Consider the following 25,237-nt stretch of genomic DNA (forward strand, 5'->3'; position numbering starts at 1 on the left):
GTATGACTTGGCTCCCATCATGTCAAAATATACTTTAAAAATACAAATTGTTATCCTTTGTACAGTATAGGCTTATATGATAATTCCTGTGTTTGTGTATGTGCCAAAGTAGGATTTAAAGTGAGCAAAACACACATGTCGGTGATGAGCAATAAAATTAACTCGAATTAAGATGCAGGAGCTGGCCAATTAAAGGATGGTAGAGAAGAGGATGGAGGAGCATGATGGGCGGCGAAGCAGAGGAATACCTTTTGTGTTTGTGCCGGGGACGTAACAATAGATGCCCCCCCCCCCCCCATTAAAGGATAGTCCTCTGCCCACCGCCCATTCGGGGACGGTATCAATGATCTTGACAAGAGAGTGAGGGTATAGGTTGCAATCAAGCCAAAAACGACATACTTTTAGGTTCCTCGGAAAATTAGCCCCTTTCTCTCCATTTACTCCACTTCATATTATCTTCCTTCTCCTTTTTTACATTGTCTCCTCACAAGATTTTTTTTATTTATTAATTCATATAAATTAATCTCTCTTTAACATGTTTAATCATCTTTTCTCTTTTTTCATTATTCGTTTTTTTTTCTTCTATTTCATTTTCATTTTATTCTGGCTTTCTCTCTCCTGTTTCTACTTCTTTTCCCAATTTCTCCCTTTTGTTTTATCTCCCCACCCCCTCAATTTATTTTACTCCTCTGAATTATTTTCCCGGCCTTTTCTTTTCCTCTCTCTTCCCCGATTCTACTTCTTTCTATCACTTCTCTCTTTTCTTTCAAACTTTTCTATCTTTTCCTTTCTTTTCATTTTCTCGGTTGTTTGGTGATTCTGCGTTATGCAGCAATTCGCCTCATTATATGTCGTGTCTATATAAGAGTGTAAGTTTTCTTTGAAGGGAAAGTTTAACCCCATGCAGAGCAACATAATGGACAGGTGAAGATTGGCCGCCAAATTAGAATAATGTCATGTCAACGCGTGGAAATTTCTTTTTTTTTAATCGAAAGGAGAAAACTCCATGTATATTTCATACAATAAAAAATTGAAAGTAAATTTAAGTGACGTGAACAGTTCTGGAAGCGGGCATGAAGTTGAAATTCTTCACCAAGTTCCCCTGTATCAAAACCCGAAGACAGTCAGGGAATTCCCCCGCCCACAGATCGAGGAATGACGTCACTTCACGATCGGAAATGGCGCCTGTATCAAATCTGCGGGAGTTGATAAGTTGAAGTTGTCGAGCTTGTTTTAATCATGGAGCAGGAAACAAGGAAACTAGTGAAGAAACTGACACAATTTCAGGTACCGATCTTTCTGTCACATATTTATGTCGAAAGATGTCCAATATATGCAATAAAGCTGGGCTTTGCATGGTTTGTTAGCGTCCTTTCTTTCTGGCTGCACGACCCGACGGCTGTCTTCCCCACCGCTACCGGGACGGTTCCGGCTGGAGCAACCTCCTAGTACCGTAGACATAACTTTCAAAGCTGCCGCGGCTAGCCTGGAGGCTTCTTCTTGGGAGTAACGTTATTTACTCTACGTAGGCTTACTCCCCATGAGCCTGGGACGCTAAGGCATAGTCATGCACGTACGGCCACAAAACCTGAAACTTTCGCCCCCGAGATTTCTACTTAGTACGGTACTTTAATTCCTTCTAAAAGATCGAGATCTAGCCCTAAAATCATGTTGTAGATGGTAGCCTGGACTCTGGAGGCGTCTGGGGAGTAAAACTAAGTCATCTAGGGGGGCCTACTCTACATAGGGTTACTCCCCACTGACGCCTTGGATCCCAAGATATATTCACCCACGTACAGCTGACGTACGGGTACAAAACCTGAAACTTTCGCCCCCGAAATTTCTACTTTCCCTCTAAAAGATCTAGCCTAGCCCCACTCACACAACATGCGAGGTTAGTAATACTAACCTCGCACAACGCATGTGGTTTCATAGTGGACTTTGACGTTTTCATTCATCACACGAATGTGAGGGAATAAAAAACGCCAAACGTTTCAGTATTTCTCCACTAATGATTTCTTTTTAATAGTTTTACTTTTAGTTTTAAAAAAAAATGAATTGGAAATTATTTATAAAACTGTTTTTATCGCTTACCTCCAAGTCTCAACCAGGATACTCCGTTCGATCCGTCCTTAATATTGCGGTGGAAAGTACGCAAACAACAATCGAAAAGCAATTTTTCGTATCGAACATTCTCAATTCAAGTCGTCAGCGCGTAATAGGAAATTGTACCAAAAATCAACAGGTTGCATCTCATGTATATACTTATTGGTAAAGTACGCCATCTTTTGACAAGATGATGATGAAAGTGGATTGAACGAGCAAGAAAATAATGCTGATCGCCTAGAATGCAGCTAGCTTGCAACACCGTAAACAAAGGTACGGTAGGCACTTAAGAACCAAGTTTGAAAGGACACTCGTAAAATTATGTCACTCTCGCGATGAATATTCATTAGATCCTGGTCGTGCGTGTTCAATACAAACTCTCTGCATGCATGCACTCGGTGTGTATTGAACACGCACGACCATGATCTAATGAATATTCATCGGCGAGAGTGACATAATTTTACGAGTATCCTTTCAAACTTGGTTCTTAAGTGCCTACCGGCTTGGTGAATAATATCGCGCGCCCTCTTTAGGCAAAAGTTGATATCAACGCTGATCAAGAGGCATCTACGTGAAGATCACGAAAAATGCTCTTATTTTATTAAAACAAACAACAAAGAGAATTCAACAAACGATCCATATGGTTCGGTAAGTGTTTTAGAAATATTATAATTCATAGCTATGATGTAAAGTCATAGTTATTTTAGTAAAAATGGTGTGAAAGATTCGCGTGCACCAGGTGCATATGAATCCTTCACACACGAGACGATTTGAAACCATGAGTGGCCTAGCCCTAAAACATGTACATGGGGTTCAACTTAATTTCCAACATTTCTGCGATATTGATTTCATTTTTAAAGAAGAATTCATTAAAAAAACAAGAAATTTGTTATGAAAAGATGGGAAGAGCTTACGGCCGTGTTTACGTCGCCATCTTGATTTCTTTGTCTTCCGCTTGGCGACAGCACGCAAATCACGCGATTTCTGACATTTTACTAATCCCCATTCACCGCCGGTAGTGTGTTAGTGCAAGCCTACATGTGTAGTCTGGGTCGACAATTCGGAGGACAGGTTTTGTCCAGATTTTAATTTCTTTTAGATTCTAAATGACTTTATATTATCATGAACGGAGGCCCTCTATTTTCGTTAGACTCTAATCTTTCTATTGATACTATGTAAGTTCTATAAAATATCGAAAATATACGTTACCGTTGAGTTATTCCCCAGGTTATTCCTTTTTTTTTCTGCCGGAGAGGAAAATATGGCAGCCGTCAACGAGTTGTGCTTTTATCGAGGCTTTCCGATTAAATTTTTGATATCTTGGCCAATCAATGCGAGCGACAAGTTCCAAACACACGCACATCTACAAGCGCAAAGCAAAGGCACAAATCGCGATATATAGCGACTGGCAAATACGTCTGTAAGGATGATGACGTCATCCAAGATGGCAACTTACGTTGACCAACGAAAGGATTGAAGATGACGGATGTTTCAATCATCATTTGAAAGGAATTAGCGGTAACTGCGGTCTAAGGTACAATATTTCAGAATTTTTAAACATTTTTTCGTAAATATGGATGTGATTTTTTTTCATAATGTGACATCTTATGTACAAAAAAACGATTGGAAAATCAGGTTTCCGCCGAATGTTAGATCTAACGTTACTGCTAATACGTTGTCTGTATGTACATGCCTCCAAGCTCTTCAGTCTATGTATTGGTGAGTGAGCCAACGCAGTCCAGCGGAACAACCAAAATACAGAAACTGAAGCTTTTGGTCTAGTAGATGGGATGCAACTTCATTTCTGACATTTCTGTGATATTGATTTTCATTTTAAATAAGAATTCAGTAGGGTCTCCATCTTGATTTCATTGTCTTTTGCTTAGCGACAGCACTGAGGGATAAGGTTCTCTCTGCGGGACTTGGTAATAAGGATTTGATGCCTTTCCAAATAGCAATAGCGCACCTTTATATGGAGTGCATTCATAGCTCACCACAGCTTCATGTAATCTTCATTGCTACATTAATTCAGGGCTCGACACTAGCGGCGGTCCGACGGTCCCGGACCGGTAAAAATCGCTGTCGGGCCGGTAGATTTTCAGAAATAGGAAGATTTACTGGTCCGACATGACCAGTAAAAAATATCATTGTCGGGCCAGTAATTTTTCCAAAAATAGCAAGATTTTAAGGGTCCGACATGACCAGTAATAGAAACCATTGTTGGGCCAATAACTTCCAGAAATGGTCAAATTCACTGCAAACCATTCCTGTCATTCACACACAGAATGAAACACACGTAATTGCTACTAGAGCAGATACAGTACAGTGTACATATGTAGCTAGCCAGCCACACAACTCGCGTGGTAAACTCTTTACTGGCTGCACGAACGAAGCTTGGCTAAACTCTGGCAGAAATCTCTCACAGAACTGTCAAAATTCGCGGTTCATACTCATGAAAGGCTCTTATAATGTCCATATTTCCTAAAAATTGGAGTAACTCTGTCATTTGTAAGCAGTAAAAGGATAAATTTTCACTTCTGTTTGGTTCAAACAGATCGGGTTTCGGGTGATATCGTCTGAATACAAGTTAGCCCCACATATGCATTTATGTGTGTGTTGATACACTTGGTTTCTGACTTCATTTTGTAGCTATTTTAATTGAGCCAAAAAGAAATTGATAAATTATTCATGATGATAGTTTTAGCTTTCTTCCTCTGTTTTCTTCCTATCTTTCCTTCTTTCTTTTCAATCTTTCTTTGTTTCTTCCCTAATTTTTTTGTTACTGTCTTTCTTTTTTATTTTCCTTTTTTTTCTTTAATTCGTTCTTTCATTCTTTCTATCCTTTTAAAAAATATTTTTCTCTATTTCTTTTTTTTCTCTTTCTTTCCTTCCTTCCTTCCTTCCTTTCTTTCTTTCCTTCTTTTCTTCTTTCTATCTTCCTTCCTTTCTTTCTTAAATTCTTGAGTCCATCCATCCTATATTCATCTCTTCTCTTCTTCCTTTCCTTCCTTTTACCCTTTTCTTTTCTTCATTCTTCATTACTTTCTTTTTTTCTTTCTTCCTTCCACCAATCATTGATTTACCTTTTTTATATTTCTTCTTTTCTTTGTCTCTCAGTCTTTCTTTTTTTCTTCCTTTCATCCATTCTTTTACCTTTTCTTTTTTTTATATTGCTTGCGTCTTTCCTTCTTTCCCTTCCTTCCTTTATTTCTTTCCTTCTATCATTTTACCTTTCCTTTATTTCTTCCTTCTTTCAATCCTTCCTTCATCTTTCTTTCTTTTGTCCTTTCCATCTCTCCTTTAACTCTTTCTTTTTTTATTGCTTCTTCTTTCTTTCCTTTACTACTTTCCGGATTTGTTTTTTCTTTCTGTATTGCTTGCTTCATTTCTTGCCTTCATTTCTGTTTTCCTTTCTTTCTTTCTTATTTTTGTTCCTTCTTATTCCTTCCTTCATTTTCTTCTTTAGTTCTTTCTTTTTTTCCTTCCTTTTTTATTCTTTCTTTTCCTCCCTTTCCTTCCTTCATTCCTTTCTCTTATTCTTTCTTTCTTTTCCTTCCTTCCTTCCTTCCTTCCTTATCCTTCCTTTCTTTCTTTCCTTCTTCGTTTCTGTCTTGCTTTCTTTTGTCCTTCATTCCTTCATTTCATGGAGACAAATAAACTTGCACCTTTTTTTAATGTTTTCTTTATTTTGGGGGACCAGTAGATTTTAGGTTCGGACCAATAAAAATTTGAAAAACTGGGTATCTACTGGTCCGACATGAATAGGTTGGACCAGTAGAAGAAATGGGTTAGTGTGGAGCCCTGATTAATTTTCTCTCTGTTACAGGAGGGTTCAGAGAATTTTAGACGGACCTTTCAGTTTGTGCAGTCCAACTTCAGATTCCATCGCTATCTGGATCCTGACAGTCACAAAATCACCAGAACATTGAGTGGGTAAGTATATCAATGTAATGATCAGTCAACATTTGCTTTTTTACTTTTTCGTCTTTTCAGTCAGGAAAGAACCAATTGACTCCAAGTCAATTATTTTACCGAAATCCAAGAAATGACTCGATCCAGAGCTACCAAGTCTCACGCATTATGCGTGAGACTCAAGCATTTTGGAATCTTGTTCATTCCCTCAAATCTCTGTCTCACGCAACTATCACAGCCTATCCCCATATACATTGTACACAATGTCTGTGATCTCACTCAGATTTACAGAAAATCTCACGCAAAGCTGGTCTTTGAACTTGGCATCTCTGTCGATCTCGGAAGAATGAGTAAATTGAGAAGATGAGTAGTTTTTATCGAAATCAGTTATAAAATAAGTGAGTTGTGGAAGTTTGAAATTGAAAAGTCTAGTTTTACTTTCTATGGGGATCCATAAATTGGAAAAAGTACAAGTCAGAATGAGTGATTTTGCAGACACCTCTCCATTTGTTTCATACTGAACATACATTTTCAGATTTTTCCCATTGTCCTTTAAGCTAAAAGGTCAGGGGGAGATAATTAGAAGTACAAACCCCTACTAAAGGCCTATGTACTGCATTCAGAAAGATAACAAACTATTGAGGCTGGGCCAATGTGGGGGGGGGGGGTGTTTCTCAAAGTATTTTGTGTAATGAAAAATCACAATTAACAATTGCATGCAGGTTACATGTATAATGGTTTGTTTTCATTTGGTCCAATGCCAATTCGTCCAGTTGCCAACTCGTCTACAGTACTATATTTGGTCTACCATCAATTCGTCCAATATCCACATGGTCTAACTGCCATTTCGTCTAATAACCAGTTGGTCCAATAGCCATTTAGTCCATATACCATTCGGTCTAATTAGACTAAGTGTTAATTAGGCGAAATGAATGAAAATAAAAGAAAAGTGCACGAACTGGTTATGAGATGAAATGGTCTTAGATGAATTTGAGTGGACGAGTTGGCAATTTAACGGTTATAATGTATCACCGCATAATGTCATTTCATGCTCACAGGATACACACTACTGCAAATTAGTCAATGAACTTGTAAGTTGTAATATCACACTTAAGATTTGTGAAACATCCCCCTGGACCACGTTGCACAAAAGTTACTTTTATGGTGACTTTGCCATCCAATGGTATTATGGTAACTTGCATGGAATCCTTGATTCTGATTGGCTGTTGATCAGCATTACCATGGTAGCAGATGGCAAAGTTACCATAATAGTAACTTGTATGCAACATGGCCCAGAATTTCATACTCCATTTATCATTTTCATTTCTGTTCTACCTCCCTCTTCCTAGAATCAGAGAGAAATTGTTGATCCATTCCCTGGTGGAGAAAGCTACTGCACTAGATAGGTCGGTGAAGGCATTCCTAGAATCTCCCCTCTCAGAGAAAAGTAAACACTCCAAGGTAATAAAATACACTTATGACTGCTGCGATAACTGAATTATAAATCCCTGTTTAATAATGCAAAGCAAACTCCTGAAATATATTTTGAAAAAAAAACTGTACACTCAATATGGAGACTCTTGAATACGGACTATTATGATTGAAATGTCAAGCTTGTTTTTATTATATTAAATCTGCATTAATGTCTCTACCAAACAACTTGTAATAATGTTACATGCAATCTCTCTAGATGTAAATCATATTTTGTGTAAACAGTGCATTCATGGTGTTCTGACTGCAGCATTTTATACATGAATTATGTTTTGTATTTAAAGGACAAGTCCACCCCAACAAAAACTTGATTTGGATAAAAAGAGAAAAATTCAACAAGCATAACACTGAAAATTTCATCAAAATCGGATGTAAAATAAGAAAGTTATGACATTTTAAAGTTTCGCTTCATTTCACAAGACAGTTATATGCACATCTCGGTCGGTATGCAAATGAGAGAACTGATGACATCACTCACTCACTATTTCTTTTGTATTTTATTATATGAAATATGAAATATTTTTATTTTCTCGTCATTGTCATGTGAAATGAAGTTTCATTTCTCCCTGAACACGTGGAATTCCATTATTTTAACATTTTGTGCTTCAGGCAAGGAGGTCCTAATCATCAAATTCGTAAAAATTGAAATATTGTATAATTCAAACAATAAAAAACAAAAGAAATAGTGAGTGAGTGACATCATCGACTCTCTATTTTGGATGTAACTGGCTCGTTCATACATGTATAACCGTTTTGTTAAAAATAAGCGAAACTTTGAAATGTCATAACTTACTTATTTTACATCCGATTTTGATGAAATTTTCAGCGTTGTGCTCGTCTGATTTTTCCCTATTGATTCAAATCAACATTTTTCTGAGGTGGACTTGACCTTTAATAAACTGAAATTGAATTGATCCTCTTATGTGGTTGTTTGATTCAGTGCTTAAAGTCATTGAAGTGTTGTAGTTACATGTTTATCCATTCTGTAAATGATCGGCGATGCTATTATATCTTTTGATTCATTTACATCTGCACTTATTGACCAAAACTACTAAAATTCCACCGCAAACTCATTTTGATTACATACATTCTCCAATATAGTCTACAACCACATTATTTTTTATGAAAATGTCTTACCAAAATCACCAATAGAACTTAGATAGGATAATTCTTCCAGTAAATCAGGGCGTAGCACAACCATTTTTTCACGTTCTCTTTTTTTTCCAGGAAAAAACAACACATGTCTCACTAGGTAGCGCTAGGCCTTGACAGCTACATGTATTTAATATTGGGTCTCCCAGATCCGGATAAATCCATTATCCGAATTGGTGCTGGTCTCAACGTGTCCGGATAAGAGAGATTGGACTGTATGTCATTTCTATATTTCTATAAATTTTTCACTTATTTTTTTCATAGACTGAGGGTCACTATGCAGTGCTGTCACTTTTGCTCAATTTATCAAACTCTCCAATCAATGCTGCATTTCACGAGAGAGAAACAAAGCATGAGGCAGGTAAGATCAGAGATGCCAAGTTCAAAGACCAGCTATGCGTGAGATTTTCTGTGAATCTGAGTGAGATCACAGACATTGTGTACAATGTATATGGGGATAGGCTGTGATAGTTGCGTGAGACAGAGATTTGAGGGGATGGTCAAGAGTCCAAAATGCTTGAGTAGCTCTGTAAGATATGAAGATGAAACAAAAGTTTTCAATTCACGCTGACCAAATCACTTCAATAATCATGTGTTATCTATTGACATGTGTCCATTATTACAGAATCTTGTTTAATTTGGAAATTTTTACATTTTATTTTGGAATAGTTCGTAAATTTGAATGTGCATACATGTAGGATAAGTACATGTAAATCAGCTGTATGCACATACTTATTTTTCTTATCAGACCTGAATCATTTTGCTTTTTCATTCGTTTTATGAGTTATTGTGAAGGATTCTGATCTATTGCATTGTATATTCAAAGGCAGAAGGGAAAATTTTGAATATTCAATGTCACAAAGTCAACACTGCTTCTACATCGAATTGCATAATGCAGGCGAGACTGCCAGTGTCATTCCACTTGTTAATGGAAACCTTGATTTGGGGTTGCATTTTTTTATTGACAGTGACTGTTTTCATCAGTACGTGTCTTTGCAATTTCTCTCTAGCTGCTGAACCCAAATTTGACTGGACTGGTTACCTACTGGAAGGTCTTGAACCTTTAAAATCATTCCAAGATTCTTCTGAAGAGGTAAAGTTGTTTAGAAGTAGTAGTTGTAGTTGTAGTAGTAGTCGTAGTCGTAGTAGTCGTAGGAGTAGTAGTAGAAGTAGTAGTAGTAGTAGTAGTAGTAGTAGTAGTGGAAGTAGTAGTGGTAGTAGTAGTGGTAGTAGTAGTGGTAGTAGTAGTGGTAGAAGTAGAAGTAGTAGTAGTAGTATCAGTAGTAGTAGTAGTAGTAGTAGTCGTAGTAGAGTTAGTAGTGGTAGTTTTGGTGGTGGTGGTGGTGGTGGTGGTAGTAGTAGTAGTAGTAGTAGTAGGGTAGGAGTAGTAGTAGTAGTAGTAGTAGTAGAGTTAGTAGTAGTAGTTTTGGTGGTGGTGGTGGTAGTAGTAGTAGTAGTAGGATTAGGAGGAGTAGTAGTAGTAGTAGTAGTAGTAGAGTTAGTAGTAGTAGTTTTGGTGATGGTGGTGGTGGTGGTAGTAGTAGTAGTAGTAGTAGCGTTAGGAGTAGTAGTAGTAGTAGTAGTAGTAGTAGTAGTAGTAGTAGTTTTGGTGGTGGTTGTGGTGGTGGTAGTAGTAGTAGTAGTAGTAGTAGTAGTAGTAGTAGTAGTAGAGTTAGTAGTAGTAGTTTTGGTGGTGGTGGTGGTGGTAGTAGTAGTAGTAGGGTTAGGAGTAGTAGAAGTAGTTGTAGTTGTAGTAGTAGTAGTAGTAGTAGTAGTAGTAGTAGTAGTAGTAGTAGTAGTAGTAGTAGTAGTAGTAGAGTTAGTAGTAGTAGTTTTGGTGGTGGTGGTGGTGGTGGTAGTAGTAGTAGTAGTAGTAGTAGTAGGGTTAGGAGTAGTAGTAGTAGTAGTAGTAGTAGTTTTGGTGGTGGTGGTGGTGGTAGTAGTAGTAGTAGTGGTAGTAGTAGTAGTAGTAGTAGTAGTTGTAGTTGTAGTAGTAGTAGTAGTAGTAGTAGTAGTAGTAGTAGTAGTAGTAGTAGTAGTAGTAGTAGTAGTAGTAGTAGTAGTAGTAGTAGTAGTAGTAGTAGTAGTTTTGGTGGTGGTGGTGGTGGTGGTAGTAGTAGTAGTAGTAGTTATGTTAGGAGGAGGAGTAGTAGTAGTAGTAGTAGTAGTAGTAGTAGTAGTAGTAGTAGTAGTAGTAGTAGTAGTAGTAGTAGTAGTAGTAGTAGTAGTAGTAGTAGTAGTAGTAGTAGTAGTAGTAGTAGTAGTAGTAGTAGTAGTAGTAGTAGTAGTAGTAGTAGTAGTAGTAGTAGTAGTAGTAGTAGTAGTAGTAGTAGTAGTAGTAGTAGTAGTAGTAGTAGTAGTAGTAGTAGTAGTAGTAGTAGTAGTAGTAGTAGTAGTAGTAGTAGTAGTAGTAGTAGTAGTAGTAGTAGTAGTAGTAGTAGTAGTAGTAGTAGTAGTAGTAGTAGTAGTAGGAGTAGGAGTAGGAGTAGGAGTAGGAGTAGGAGTAGGAGTAGGAGTAGGAGTAGTAGGAGGAGGAGGAGGAGTAGGAGTAGTAATAGATAGTAGCAGTACATATTAATACAAATATATTTCAGGAACACCTTTCTTTTTTTAAAGGAGTGGTCAGATGAAGAAGAAGTCTCTGTTGCTGATCAAAGTCTGACAAGAGAGGGGGCCCTTCAGGTCGAGCCTTATCACCTCACTCCTTCAAGAGTCCCTGGAAGCAGCAAACTTTATGGAACAGGTTGGGCAGAGCTTAGTGACAGTGTGGTGATACAGTACTGGCAGGGGGAGCAAGACTCTACACTCCATAGTGATCATGTGACACATCACATGACCAGGCAGTGGTAAGTGCCCATAGAGGTGGATTAAAGTAAAGCTAGAACACTGAATCATAATAGCATGCATGGAGCTGCACTGTGCCTACCATGTAAACTGACTGCCATTCCCAAACCTGGCAACTTTACTGCGAAATGCCCAGATGTACGGTGTCCTCGCTGTTTTTAATAAATGGAGAGGATGGACAGGGCACCGGGCCAATTACAATTTGAGTTGCCGAATGTGATGAGCACTAAAAAATCATACTCTTCTATCAATTCACCAATCAATTTGTGAATAAATCATATATTTCAAGACAATATCAGTCAAAGGTAAAATGTTGGACTTACCAGGGTGTAAATAATCCAGGTAAAAGTGTCAATCATCCAAAGACATGTCATGCTTCGGTTTACGGAAGTATCGTGAGTTTTCGTCACGGATAATCCACAATATAGTCCACAAACGCCACAAGTATGTACAGGGCCGTTGCTAAAGGGGGGTGTGGTGCAATACCCCCCCCCCCCCAATTTGGATATCGTCGGCAAATCAGCGCTGCCATCGTCGAAAAAAGAAGAAAAGGGGCAAAAGGAAAAAAAAGAAGGGAGAAAGAGTAAAGAAAAAAGGGAAAGAAGAGAAAGAAAAAAAATAAATAAAAGGAAAAAGAAGGAGGAAAAGAAATAAATAAAAGGACAAAGAGAAAGAGGAAAACAAAAGAAAGCAGAAAAACAGAGCAAAGTACGGAATAGACAAGGTTTTAAACCTGTTTGTCGGTGTAATTATAGATGTTGGAAAGTAATGAATTGTCTGTTACGCAAGCGCAGGTCTATTGGACTGACAACTGTTGGGGAAAATGACAAACTGTCAGGTCACACAGGGCTGTTCCAACTACTCCATGTACCATGTTCTTGCTCGATCAAATCCATTATCTTTGTTGGTAAAATAATGTCAAATAGCATACTGTTGTTGTTAAATTGGACTCTTTTTTTATATTCAGGCCACATGAAATACCTTATCTTGGTTCTAAGAATGAAAATTTAGTTAGGACTAGCCCCTAAGGAAAAAAAAATCAGATTTTGGCACCCGCAACAGGAAAAATGCAGATGAAAATATTCCTTCCAGATTTTCCACATGGTAGAAAACTGCATGTATACCCACCTTAAAATCATATCTGTCATTTTCACAATTCTGAAAATATCTTCTCATGGTTTGATAAGACCACGTAGATCCCTTCTCTTGGTGAGCAAACCTTTACTGGTGTCAACAGCATTGGGAGCATCTTTATGCAAAGCCATGCAACATTTGGTACATTTACATTCTTGAACAATGTATCTACTAGAGTACCCTGAAAGGTTATGTAAAACATGGACATGGAATTATGTTGGCTCGCTAATCAACTTAGCAAATGCTTGCGTGTCTTTATTGTTGTGAGACACTGCTGGTGAACGTTTCTCTGTGAATAAGGTTTCCATAGGTTTGTCGATGTGAAGAGCATTAGCATTACTTGCAGGTGTTACTTTGTTCTTTATCAGGATTGTTCGTAGTGCCCATTTATATTGGAGGCAACTAGGGTTGTTACTCCACACTCCTCTACGACGAATCCGACTGTACATTTGAAGATGATCTTGTAACATCTTGAATGTGCATACTTGGCGAAACGGTTGGGTCCCTGTCAGAAGATCCTCACAGACCTGCTGTGCTGAATTGATCGTGGCCATGAAGCTGAGCCATGCAGTTTTTCTGCAACCTTTAACCGCAGGTTGGCCTTGAGCGTCCTGCAACTCACCCAGGTATTTCTTGTCTCTAGAAGCCACTTCTCTCTGTAAGAAAAGTTTGACAATGGCATTGGTTGTTTGTTTGTAGCCTTTTGCCTTTGGACTCTTTGAATTCAGGAAGTCAAATAGTTTGCCAACTCTTCATGAAATCTGTTGTCTTCTCACTTCCAGCGAAGTCTTTATGTTTCAAACCATCCGTCAAAAAGTCAATCGCATCAGCAACCGACGAACTCGGTGCATGCACCGCGATTTTCACGTTGATCTTATGTTGCTCCCACTGAATGTGTTTAGATTCAAGTTTGTTGGCAAAGTTCGGATTGTCCTTCAGCTGCACCTTCTTCATTTTCTCAATATACGACCATTTCATTTCTTCTCCATTATGAACTATTGTTCCCATTGTAGCTAGACAATTTATAACCAGTTTGACAAGATGACATGCATCAAATATGAAATTTACTTTTTTCATTACTGTGAAGACGGGTGCTTCTCTGGCAAGACTATCCTCAGATGTTGAGAGGAACTTTCCACAATCAATGAAACGTGCATAGTATTGGGGATCTTTACAGTATTCTTCTTGAGGGCCATTACATCAAACAGGAGAGTGCAGTGCTTCTTGAGATGGTTTTTGTATTTTGTCTCTTCCAAATGTTCTATGACTTCAGATAGAAATCTTGGTTGGCAATTCAGACTAGCACTGATGATGACTTCAATTTTTCAATTCATATTTTTTGTTCAAACCAAAGACAAAAGAGGATGCCTCAAATTTTTAAGTGTCAGGACACCCAACCCCATCCTACTCATTATAATTATACAGTGCGGCCTTTTCTAGGGAGATCTACCCAAAATAGGAGTATTTTTTTGTAATTTTCATAGTTTTGCGGCTTTAAAACGCAGTATGAATTACATATGAAAGAATAATTCGTTTCCCTTAATACTCTCCGGTCATTGCAAACTACAGCCGCACAAGATTCTGGCATTTCGATACTTTTTTAGATCACGATTATCTTCCCATTCAAATGTACCGACTGCAGTTGGTGTGTGTGTGTGTGACGCAGCTGCTCGGATACGCTCACAGTTGCCCGGTTTGGCAATGGCGGACGATCTCCAGTGTCGGCGCAAGATTTGCTATGAGTCAGCGCTCTAGCTTAATTCAATCCACCTCTATGTAAGAGCCCCCTTACGTTCCGTCTGTAATGAGCTATGATATTGGGAGTAGATTTTGATGTGCTGACACCAGACTATGTTGCAAGCAGTGAAAATATCTGTACAGATCTTCGGGGCTCATCCAATTAACTCTTACATTTGTCAAATTGCACATTCATAGAAATTCACTGGACACTCTTTGTGCCTTTTTATATTTATAGGTAGGATGATGCTCTCATAATATTTTGGGGTCAGGAGGTCAAAGATCACTGAGGTTATGAAATACATTGAAATATATTGTTCTAATTATAACTAACGAACTGTTTAAGCGATCAAGTTCAAACTGGTTCATGGTTGCTTATTTGAAAGATGGTGATATTATTAGATTTTGGGGTCGAAAGGTCAGAGGCCATTATTGGAAAATGTTATAAATGTATTAAGCCGAGATTCCATCTTGTTTTTCTTTATTATCAGTATTATCTTTCTGTATTGACATGATTTTCTGTATTTAAATGAGCTACACATATAGATATGTACAAGCGTGTCAATTATTCAGGTGTGGTTTGGTTGTCTATTATTCCCATTTCAGGGGGAGAGAGAACATTTTCTTACAACTTTTCTGATTATTTGCACATTATTGACTTGGTCAGTCTGTTTTGTTATGTACTTTTGTTCTCCTTCCCAGGTGTGAAAGGGAGGTTTCTAGTGAACCATTTATTTCTGACATTCCAAGAACTACCATGACAGAAACACAGATCATTAGAGAAACTATATGGTAAGTTATAACTTGATAAAAGTAGAGTCAGCCAAAATTAATTTCATGAGAAAGTCTTTTAAAACCAAGGTAAGTTATCCCCATAATAGGTATAGTTCTGGTTTGATATTTACATTTATAAATCTAACCCTGTGAAATTATGAAGACTATGCTGGAAATGATCACACTGAAGACCATCAACACATAAACACATGTGGGACAGTGCGATGTTATTGTTGTTATTATAATCATTATTATCATAATCATCATTATTATTATTACCTGTACTATTTATTATTGGAAAAATAACCGACATCAGGGGCCAATTTCATAAAACTTGTTATGATAAAAAATATTAGCATTAACAGTTCAAAGCTGCTGAAATCCTTTCATCTGATTGGCTGATGGTAAATTTTTACAGAAATTTTGAATTTGTTATAAGTTTTTATGAAACAGCTCCCTGGCTGGAATGTTTTTGCCATTTCTTAGCAACTGCAAATTTTCTAGCAGAATCATTTGGCACATATTTTTAAGTTATACATATTAATTTCAAATTAATTTCACTTTTGATTTCGTTTGAACTCATTTTCTGATCATTACCAACCATTACAACTGGCATTTATATTTCAGATGAAGGTTTCAAAATCATAGTGAAAGGTTGCAACTTGCAAGAGAGTTCTTAACCAGATTGCATTGTCCCAAACAGTTTTTCTTGTTGCAGAGATATTTTGAAGCTCTTGCAATGGGAATACCTCACCAAGTACAAGACACAGCTTTGTGAGAGAAGTGAATATTTTGGCAGTTTTAATTCAACGGATTTGATTCTGTGTATGGGTTTATCCGGTTCTGTAAGTGCTATATCAATTTCAAATTTTAATGTGTGTTTATACAGGATGCTTTTAGGAGCTGGTAGATCGTTCCTTTATCAGAGGAGAGATGATTGTCACGTAGCAAGGGACGATGTTCAAGTAGCACATCTCACTCCGGTAAGTGCAATATAGCTCAGCAAAGTGTTCTTTTTCCTGCATCATTTCATTTTCATCATTTCAGTATTATTATTCAATCTAATTGAAAATGAAATCCATATTATTATTGTTCAAAATAGAAATACTCTGAAAATTCATTTCGGCAGATCAATGTCGCTCTAACCCTTACATCGTTGAATGCCAAACAAGGTAGCAATAAGTCCCATCTTCTCACGTCTTTTGGTCTAGCGCAAACTTACGCGTTGTGAGGGTGACACTCTACCAACTGAGCGAACACACCATACTGGAGTGTACACTACAGGGAAAAAGAAACTTGGCATTCGGGATCGTGAAACACGCTAGCAAATGTGCGGGATGGTCTAACGGGATTTGAACGGATTTGTAGCGGGAAACTCAAAAGTGAGACGCAAATTCTAGCGTGCTCGGTCGTGATTTTATCGTGCGCGGTCGTGATTTTCATCCCCGCTTCTAACGTGATTTCCATGCTTCCACCGAGAACCCGTTGGTTTGACGCGCGTTTTTGCGCGATAGATGTATGCGCAAGCTAGTTTCAGGACATGCGCGCGCACCTTTTAAAAGGCGAGACAACAACAGGAAATGATTTTAAAGGGAATGATCACCCTTGCGCGAAACTGAACAAAAAGGATTGAAGTGGAAATGTAACTGTACTGACGACTTTCATTGCTAATTCATTTTTACTCTGACATGAATATTGCGTGTTTCGTTCACAGATCATTCATTGAATATCCGAATGTGTTTTTTTTGTAAAGAGGAAACCCTTCTTATTCATGATTATAAGGCGGGACATGTTTTAAGATTGTCTTGAGGCTTTCACAATTTCAGATGTCCATTTACATTTTGAACAGAATTTATGTTCTCCGATAAGAAATATTAAAGACGCATTTTCGGAATAATAGAGACATCCCGGCGTGACACAAACGGGTATAAAATGATAATCTATAAAATGGTTGAAGTTCCTTAACATATTTGTAAAGAGTTATGAAATGGAAATCATCTGATTGAGATATTTCAAGTCCGGTGTCGGCCCTGATGGTGTTGAAATTTTGATTGCTTCCCCTAACTCTAAAACTTATTCAAGTTTGCATAACTGATTCAGATCACATTTTTGTCATCTCAACAACTAGTGATTGACTTTTCGGGACCATCTTCATTTTATGTTTGGCGTCATAATCGTGTACAAATTGACCATACACCAACACCAAAAAGGTCAACACCGAACTTGAAATCACCCATTTACGACTTGAAATTAATGATGATCTAAAAATAATTGTAAGTTCTTAACAAATTCGTAAAGAGTTTTGAGGTTAAAATATAATCATATCGATATGATTCATGACGTAAAATCACTCAAATTTACTTCCGAAATATATGAGTTTCGCTTCGATCTTGGAGCACAGACCCTGATAAAAAGGTACAAAATATAATCTAGAAATTGTTGATGGTTCTTTATTCGTAAGAGTTATGACGTAATCATGTCAGCTATGATTTATGACATGAAATTATCATACTCAGCATTTGAAAGATACGAGTTGCGGTTGGATATTGGAACTCCTTGGTCTGATTAAAGCGTATGAAAATGATTGATAATCTATTAATTTTGTTGAAGGTTCTTGACATAATTATTCGTAAAAAGTTTTAAGGAAGTAATCATATCCATGTAATCTATGACGTAAAATAATTTTTCTTAGCTTTCGAAAGCTACGAGTTTCGCTTGGATATTGGAGCACCTTAGCCAGATCAAATTATATGAAAATGATAATGTAAAATTGTTGAAGGTTCTTAACATATTCGTAAAGAATTTCGAGTTAAAAAATCATTATTAGCTTTTGAAAGATACGAGTTTCGCTTGGATATTGGAGCGCCCTGGCTTGATAAAAAGTATGAATAATCTAGAAATATTGTTGGTTTTCAACATATGGATTCGTAAAATGTATTGAAGTATAAATCATATCATATCGATATGATTTATAACGTAAAATCGGATACTTCACTTTCGAAATAATACGAGATTCGATTGGATCTTGGAGCACACGGCATGGTAAAGAGGTATAAGAAATAAAAATCTAAGAATTGTTGAAGGTTCGTATTCGTAATGAGTTGTGAGGTAAAAATATCACAAAAATATGTTATACGACGTGAAATCATCCCGAACATTTGAAAGATACGAGTTGTACTTGCCTTTTCTAAAATATTTTTTTTTCAAATGAGTTTCGTTACGACTTGAGATCTTGAAGAAGGCACCAAAACAAAATTGTTCGGAAACAAACGCATTTACCATGTTTACGGCAATAAAAGAGACGTTCATTTTGATTGCACAGAGCGAAATATTTTCTTCCTCTTCTCTTCCTCCTCTTTTGTAGTTTATTCCTTTTTTATTTTCCTTATAATTATTTTCTTCGACTTCTTAGCCATGTCCTGAACCTGGTCCTTTCTTATTTCCCTTCCTTTTGGACAATTCCAAAAAATTATCAACCTTTTTGTATGTCCGATTCCCTTTTTTTCTCAAGTTTTACTTCATTTTCATAAACTGACCACACTGCAAAAACTGCGGTGTTTATTGAACAACAGTCTGGAATATATGACCACACGAAAGAAGTGTTGAAACAACACCGGCTTTAATTCAAATCGATGATTTATTAATAATAATTGGTGTTGTATAAACGCATATTTGGAATTAGTCCAAAACCAAACCGATGTTTTTTTAACACCTCTCTAGTGTGGTCATACAGATTCCAGACTGGTGTTGAATTAACACCGCAGTTTTTGCAGTGCACAGACTGTCAAAAGTAAAAGAAATCAGGGACAGAAAATTTCATGAATGTCCCGGTCGGACGGATACGGAATATGGAGTTGTCCTTTTTGTCATCTTCTCCGTGTCCTGCACACGATTCTGCATTTTATTTCCCATTATCCCCAATATTCTTCTCTCTCAGCATTCGATCCGCAGTTGTTAGAAAAATATACAAAACTTTATAACAAGTTGTACACATTATATTCCACTCACTATACATTAGTTGGGTGGATGAAAGATTTATTCGCACAAAATATGATAATGCTTTGAAGGGCGGTTGGGGTCTATGCCGCAATGCCAATGGATATGACTTAACACTCATCATATCAAATACATAAATATTTTTAAAATCAATCAGACTTCCACCCCCGAAAAATACACCAAAATACAGATAGGCCTATTACAATTTTTTTACGATATGACAGGGGATATATGACACCAGCTTTGGAAAATCGCACCCCTCTTTCCATAAAAATGTTTGGTCTCTTGAAAATAAAATCTACTGATAGTGTGCTTCATTATGTTGTGAAAATTTGGAAATATAGGAAAATTACTTATCACGTTATTTTAAACAATTTATTATTTTCAGAAAATGAAGGCTTTGACAATTTGTTTTGAACATTTCCATTTACTATTCAAATCCTCTTAGGAATTAAGGTACAATGTCTGTCTTGATGAATAGAAAAATGATGGAAAATAAAACTACTCGTTCTTTGAATGAACCATGGATACAAGTGATTAAAAAACAGAATTGATGAACAGAAAATGCGAATCCATCCCTCCTTCAGATAAACAAAGTAACTGATTAAATATAAAAAAGAGTTGCTGACGAACAGAAAAATGATGGAAAGCGAATCTATTCGTTCTTTGACGTAACTGATGAAAAAACAATTGATGAAGAGAAAAATGATGGAAAGGGGATCTATTGGTTCTTGGAATGAACGATGTAACTGATAAAATAAAAATACAGAATTGTTGAACAGAAAAATGATGGAAAGCGTTTCTATGAATAAAAGACGTAATTGATGAAACAATTAAAAAACATAATTTTGGGGACTAAAAAAATGATGGAAAGGGAATAAATTTGTTCTTGCAATGAACGATGTAACTGATAAAATAAAAATACAGAATTGAACAGAAAAATGATTGAGAGTGAATCTTCTTTGATTAAAAGTCGTTAGTGATGAAAATAAACACATGCAGAATTGATAAACAAAAAATGATGGTTAGCCAATATAGTCATCTCTGTTCAATTCTTAATAGATTTCGTATCTCAAAGGTTGTGTTTTTTATTTAAGTTATTCTATAACTATATGATTAATTCCGTTACAATAACTTGATTCTAAATCTCTAATTCATAACTCCATAGATAAAAACTCAAAACTGAATAATACTCGTCCTTTGAATGAACGTCGTAACCGATTAAATGAAAAAAAAGCATGAACAGAAAAATGATGGCAAGCAAATCTACTCGCTCTTTAAATGAACGACGTAACTGATAAAATAAGAAATACAGAATTTATGAACAGAAAATGGCGGAAAGCGGATCTTTTAACAAAAGACGTAAGTGATGAAATAAAAAAAAACAGAATTGATGAACAGAAAATGATTGTGAGCAAATCTTCTCGTCCTGTAAATGAACGACGTATTACGGATTAAAAAAACAACGAACAATGATGGAAAGCAAATCTTCCTCGAATAAAAGACGTAAAAGTGATGAAATAAAAAAAAACACATAATTGACGAACAGAAAATTATGGGAGACGAATCTCACTTGTCCTTTAGATGAACGACGTATTACAGACGTAACTGATAAAATAAAAAAATACAGAATTAATGAACAGAAAATAATGGAATTATGGAAAGTGAATCTTCTTTGATTAAAAGTCGTAAGTGATGAAAATAACACAGAATTGATTAACAAAAACATGATGGTTAGCAAAGATAGTCATCTCTGTTCCATTCTTAATATGGATTTCGTATCTCAAAGGTTGTTTTTTATTTAAGTATAACTATATGTTTAATTCCGTTACAATAACTTGATTCTAAATCTCTTTTTCATAACTCCATAAATAAAACTCAAAACTGAATAATACTCGTCCTTTAAATGAACGTTGTAACCGATTAAATGAAAAAAAAAAGAGAATGAACAGAAAAATGACGGCAAGCAAATCTACTCGCTCTTTAAATGAACGACGTAACTGATAAAATAAGAAATACAGAATTTATGAACAGAAAATGGCGGAAAGCGAATCTTTTAACAAAAGACGTAAGTGATGAAATAAAAAAAAACAGAATTGATGAACAGAAAATGATGGTTAGCAAATCTTCTCGTCCTTTAAATGAACGACGTATTACGGATTAAAAAAAAACATTGAACAGAAAATGATGGAAAGCAAATCTTCCTCGAATAAAAGACGTAAGTGATGAAATTAAAAAAAATACACATAACTGACGAACAGAAAATTATGGGAGACGAATCTCACTTGTCCTTTAGATGAACGACGTATGCAGACGTAACTGATAAAATAATAAAAAAAAATTAATGAACAGAAAATAATGGAATTATGGAAAGTAAATCTTCTTTGATTAAAAGTCATAAGTGATGAAAATAACAACAAAGAATTGATGAACAAAAAAAATGATGGTTAGCAAATATAGTCATCTCCGTTCCATTCTTAATATGGATTTCGTATCTCAAGGTTGTGTTTTTTTTTTTCAAATTTCTATAACTACGATTAATTCTGTTACAATCTCTATTTCATAACTCCATAATAAAACTCAAAACTGAATTATACTCGTTCTTGAATGAAAGTCGTGACCGATTAAATGGGAAAAAAGAATGAACAGAAAAACGATGGTAAGCAAATCTACTCGTTCTTTAAATGAACGACTAACTGATAAAATAAGAAATACAGAATTTATGAACAGGAAATGGCGGAAAGCGTGATGATGAAATAAAAAAAAACAGAATTGATGAACACAAAATGATCGTTAGCAAATCTACTCGTTCTTTAAATGAACGAATTATTACTGATTAAAAACAACAACAATGAACAGTAAATGATGGAAAGCGAATCTTTTATAAAAGACATGATGAAATTAAAAAAAACACGTAATGAACAGAAAATGATGACAATACTCGTTGTTTGAATGAAATACGTACCTGATTAAAGTTTTATAAAATTACAGAAAAGATAAAAATGAAAGATAAAAAAGGATTATCTAATCGTCCTTTAAACGGAAGAAGTCATTGGTAACAAACACTGGAAAATAAATCATGGAGCTAGCACCGTAAATAAAAACATTGGAAAGAGAATCTACTCGTCCTTTAAGCCAAAGACGTAACTATAACTATAACTGGGTCACTCGGTCAAGAGCTGCGCACATGGATTTCTATCGGGGGACGCGTTTGATGCGCGCGCTAGCAGTGGCCCGCTGTCTATCGGGAATTAAGGATTTTCTATCGGGTTGATAGCGTGTTGAAATATCGATCTTGCGGGTTGAAAATCCCGTTATCCATTTTGAAGTGGCCTAAAAATAACGGGATTGCATCGTGATTGCTTCGAGATTGCATCGTGTTTTGATCAAAAAGTGCCTAACAGGAAAATGTGCATCCCGCAAAATCATGCCAAGTTTCTTTTTCCCTGTAGTGTAGGAGGTTCTCCCTAAGTCAAATCTCTTTGGACAACAGATGTCTGTTTGGTTTTGGCAAAATTTGACTTAGAAGATATTATATTGCATAATCTGGTCTGAAATAATGCTTTGAGTTCAGTGATTATTTGACATATAGAAGGATGACTAATACAGAGTCTACTGTATATTCATTGACCAAATACTGCATCATTCATTTATTACACAATGACTGTGTTTCATACTTTGGAAGATCACTCCTCGACTCTCGATGGGACTTTGTAAGTTGTCTTTGGGCTATTGCCATACATAATGAAATGACACATCTGAAGCTTCAAAATGATGTATAACTTGTTTAAATGTATCAACACTACCCCACTCAAAGTACTTCATTTATTTAATGTAGAAGAAATTTATCGAGAGATTCAAAGAATAAGAAGGAAACACGATTGAAGTTCAGGATTCAGTCAAGCTTGAGATGCACACACAGTGCAATCTTCGTGAAAATTCTTAGCAGTCCAGGAAAAAAAGTCACATCAAAGAACTCTTGAATCTTTATGTAACTATACACCTTTCAAATTTTGATAAGCAAAATTTTGATTAAGCTAATTTTTATTGCCTGTTTACGGAAACCAAGCCTGACGACCTATCTCTCTATCTGTATATATCCCCCCAACTCTCATTACAGACTTCATTACATGGTATAACCAGACAGCTGGCTGAACTAGGCTCAAAGATCCTCCAGTTGCAGTCATTCATTGACAGAGTGCAGTCCAATCCAATGAGCTACTGTACACCTCAAAAACCTTGCCACCCATCAATCTCCTCAGAGAAGGAACTAGAGTCACCAAAAGGTAATAGATAGTTGCAACGATAGATTTTTCAATTCCCCTCATAGAAAAATTTATTTTAATGTAAAATGTTTGGCAACTTTTTCTTTAGATAAAGCTTATAGTTATGGATGCCTAGGAGAGCTGGCTTCTATATTCAGATCCAAAATCTGCTCCTTCTCTTCAGGTTGGCTGGATCTTGTCTTGGTAGGTTAGCATTGAACTTGTATTTCAAAGGTTCTCATCGCCGATAGCGCTGGGACTTTTGGGTATTTTTGTTTTCGGGTACCCGTGCTTATTTTCGGGCGGGTACCCGAAAATCATGTCGCATGAATATGACTGGTGGAAAAACCCCATAGCAGAGCTGCCAAGTAGTACGATTTTTCCGTATTTCATACGGAAATCAATTTAAAATACGGCAGTACGCTTTTTCATGATAAAATACGGGAAAAAACAAATTAGAGAAGAAAAGGTATTCCGTGTGTTGCTGCCCTCTACGTTCAATGAGTTATGCTTTCATCAAGGCTTTCCGATTAGAATTTTCGATATCCTGGCGAATCATTGCGGGTGACAAGTTCCAAGCGCACGCACGTAGTTTACAAGCGCAAAGCAGCGGCTCAAATCGCGATATTTTGCGACTGGTAAATACGTCTGTAAGGATGATGACGTCATCCAAGATGGCAACTTACGTTGACCGACGGAAGGATCGAAGATGACGATGTTTCGATCATAATTTGAAACGAATTAGCCGTAACTGCGGTCTAAGGTACGATATTTCTGAATTTCATACATTTTTCCGTAAATATGGATGCAATTTCTTTTTCATAATGTGATATTTTATGATTTTATGTGCAAAAAAACGATCGAAAAAACCAGGTTTCCGTCGAATGTTAGATCTAACGTTACTGCTAATACGTTGTCTGTACGTACGGGCCTCCAAATTCTTCAGTCTATGTATTGGTGAGTCAGCCAACGCAGTTCAGCGGAACAACAAAAATCTAGACTGAAGCTTTCGGTCTCGTGTGCGACGGTGTGGGGCGCAAAATAATGTAAGAAGTGATCGAACTTTGCCATTATGCATGCATATTTATCTCATGGTAAAAATACAGATTTTTTGGTCAAAATACTGATTTTGGGGGATAAGAATACTGAAAATGCAAAATACAACTTGGCAGCTCTGCCATAGGTGACGTCATCCAGTCACTGCTACGCAAGCCAATTTATGAATGAAAATTATAGTAAGCATGCGCATTGCAAGCCTCCCGTGCCCCACGCAGCATTCCATCGATCGAAACAAGTCCGCATTACCCTGTCACCCCGTTCCAAAATCGACCTAGAATTCCACTTTCCTGTATTTCATATGAATTATGAAAGGTATTCTCAGAGGATCTGTTTTCTCACCAATACCGCACAGGTAAGCAAATTTTCATTACTTCTTGTTTTTCCGTCAAAATCTTACGAAGTAGCGTCGATATTATATCCTGTTCGTGAGTTTGTAGAATCTATCGCTACATGAACAAAGTCAATTGATATCCGGGCTTCGGAGTGTATAGTAGAGTGTGCCAGCCAATCACGATCGTGTTACCATTTTTGGTTTATGATGAACTGAAAATGGTAATAAGAACGTGATTGGCTGGCGCTTCGTACGCTCCCGAAACCCGGAAATCAATTGACTTTGTTCATGTAGCGATAGATTCTACAAACTCAGGAACAGGATGTAATATCGACTCTTCTTCGAACGATTTTGACGGAAAAAGCAAGAAGTAATAAAAATTTGCTGACCTGTGCGGTATCGGTGAGAAAACAGATCCTCTGAGAATACCTTTCAT

The 25,237-nt window shown here is 36.6% G+C and overlaps 1 protein-coding gene across 3 annotated transcripts in view; it reads left to right on the top strand.

Annotated features, from left to right (window-relative positions):
• The first annotated feature begins 1,149 nt into the window (after positions 1–1,149).
• LOC121418584 (gamma-tubulin complex component 5-like) overlaps positions 1,150–25,237 on the top strand; it is a 37,837-nt gene continuing 13,749 nt past the window's right edge. For 2 of the 3 annotated variants that reach the window (XM_041612533.1, XM_041612541.1), the window contains exons 1-9: positions 1,151–1,287; positions 5,933–6,039; positions 7,368–7,479; positions 8,926–9,022; positions 9,672–9,754; positions 11,278–11,507; positions 15,079–15,168; positions 16,040–16,133; positions 23,267–23,432. In XM_041612533.1, coding sequence (XP_041468467.1) covers positions 1,240–1,287; positions 5,933–6,039; positions 7,368–7,479; positions 8,926–9,022; positions 9,672–9,754; positions 11,278–11,507; positions 15,079–15,168; positions 16,040–16,133; positions 23,267–23,432 — 1,027 coding nt within the window. In that variant the 5' untranslated portion in view covers positions 1,151–1,239. Of the gene's footprint in view, positions 1,288–5,932; positions 6,040–7,367; positions 7,480–8,925; positions 9,023–9,671; positions 9,755–11,277; positions 11,508–15,078; positions 15,169–16,039; positions 16,134–23,266; positions 23,433–25,237 lie in introns of all 3 variants that reach the window. The other variant, XM_041612550.1, reaches the window with a different exon arrangement.

Source organism: Lytechinus variegatus, chromosome 1 (assembly GCF_018143015.1).
Source record: "Lytechinus variegatus isolate NC3 chromosome 1, Lvar_3.0, whole genome shotgun sequence".
NCBI lineage: Eukaryota > Metazoa > Echinodermata > Echinoidea > Temnopleuroida > Toxopneustidae > Lytechinus > Lytechinus variegatus.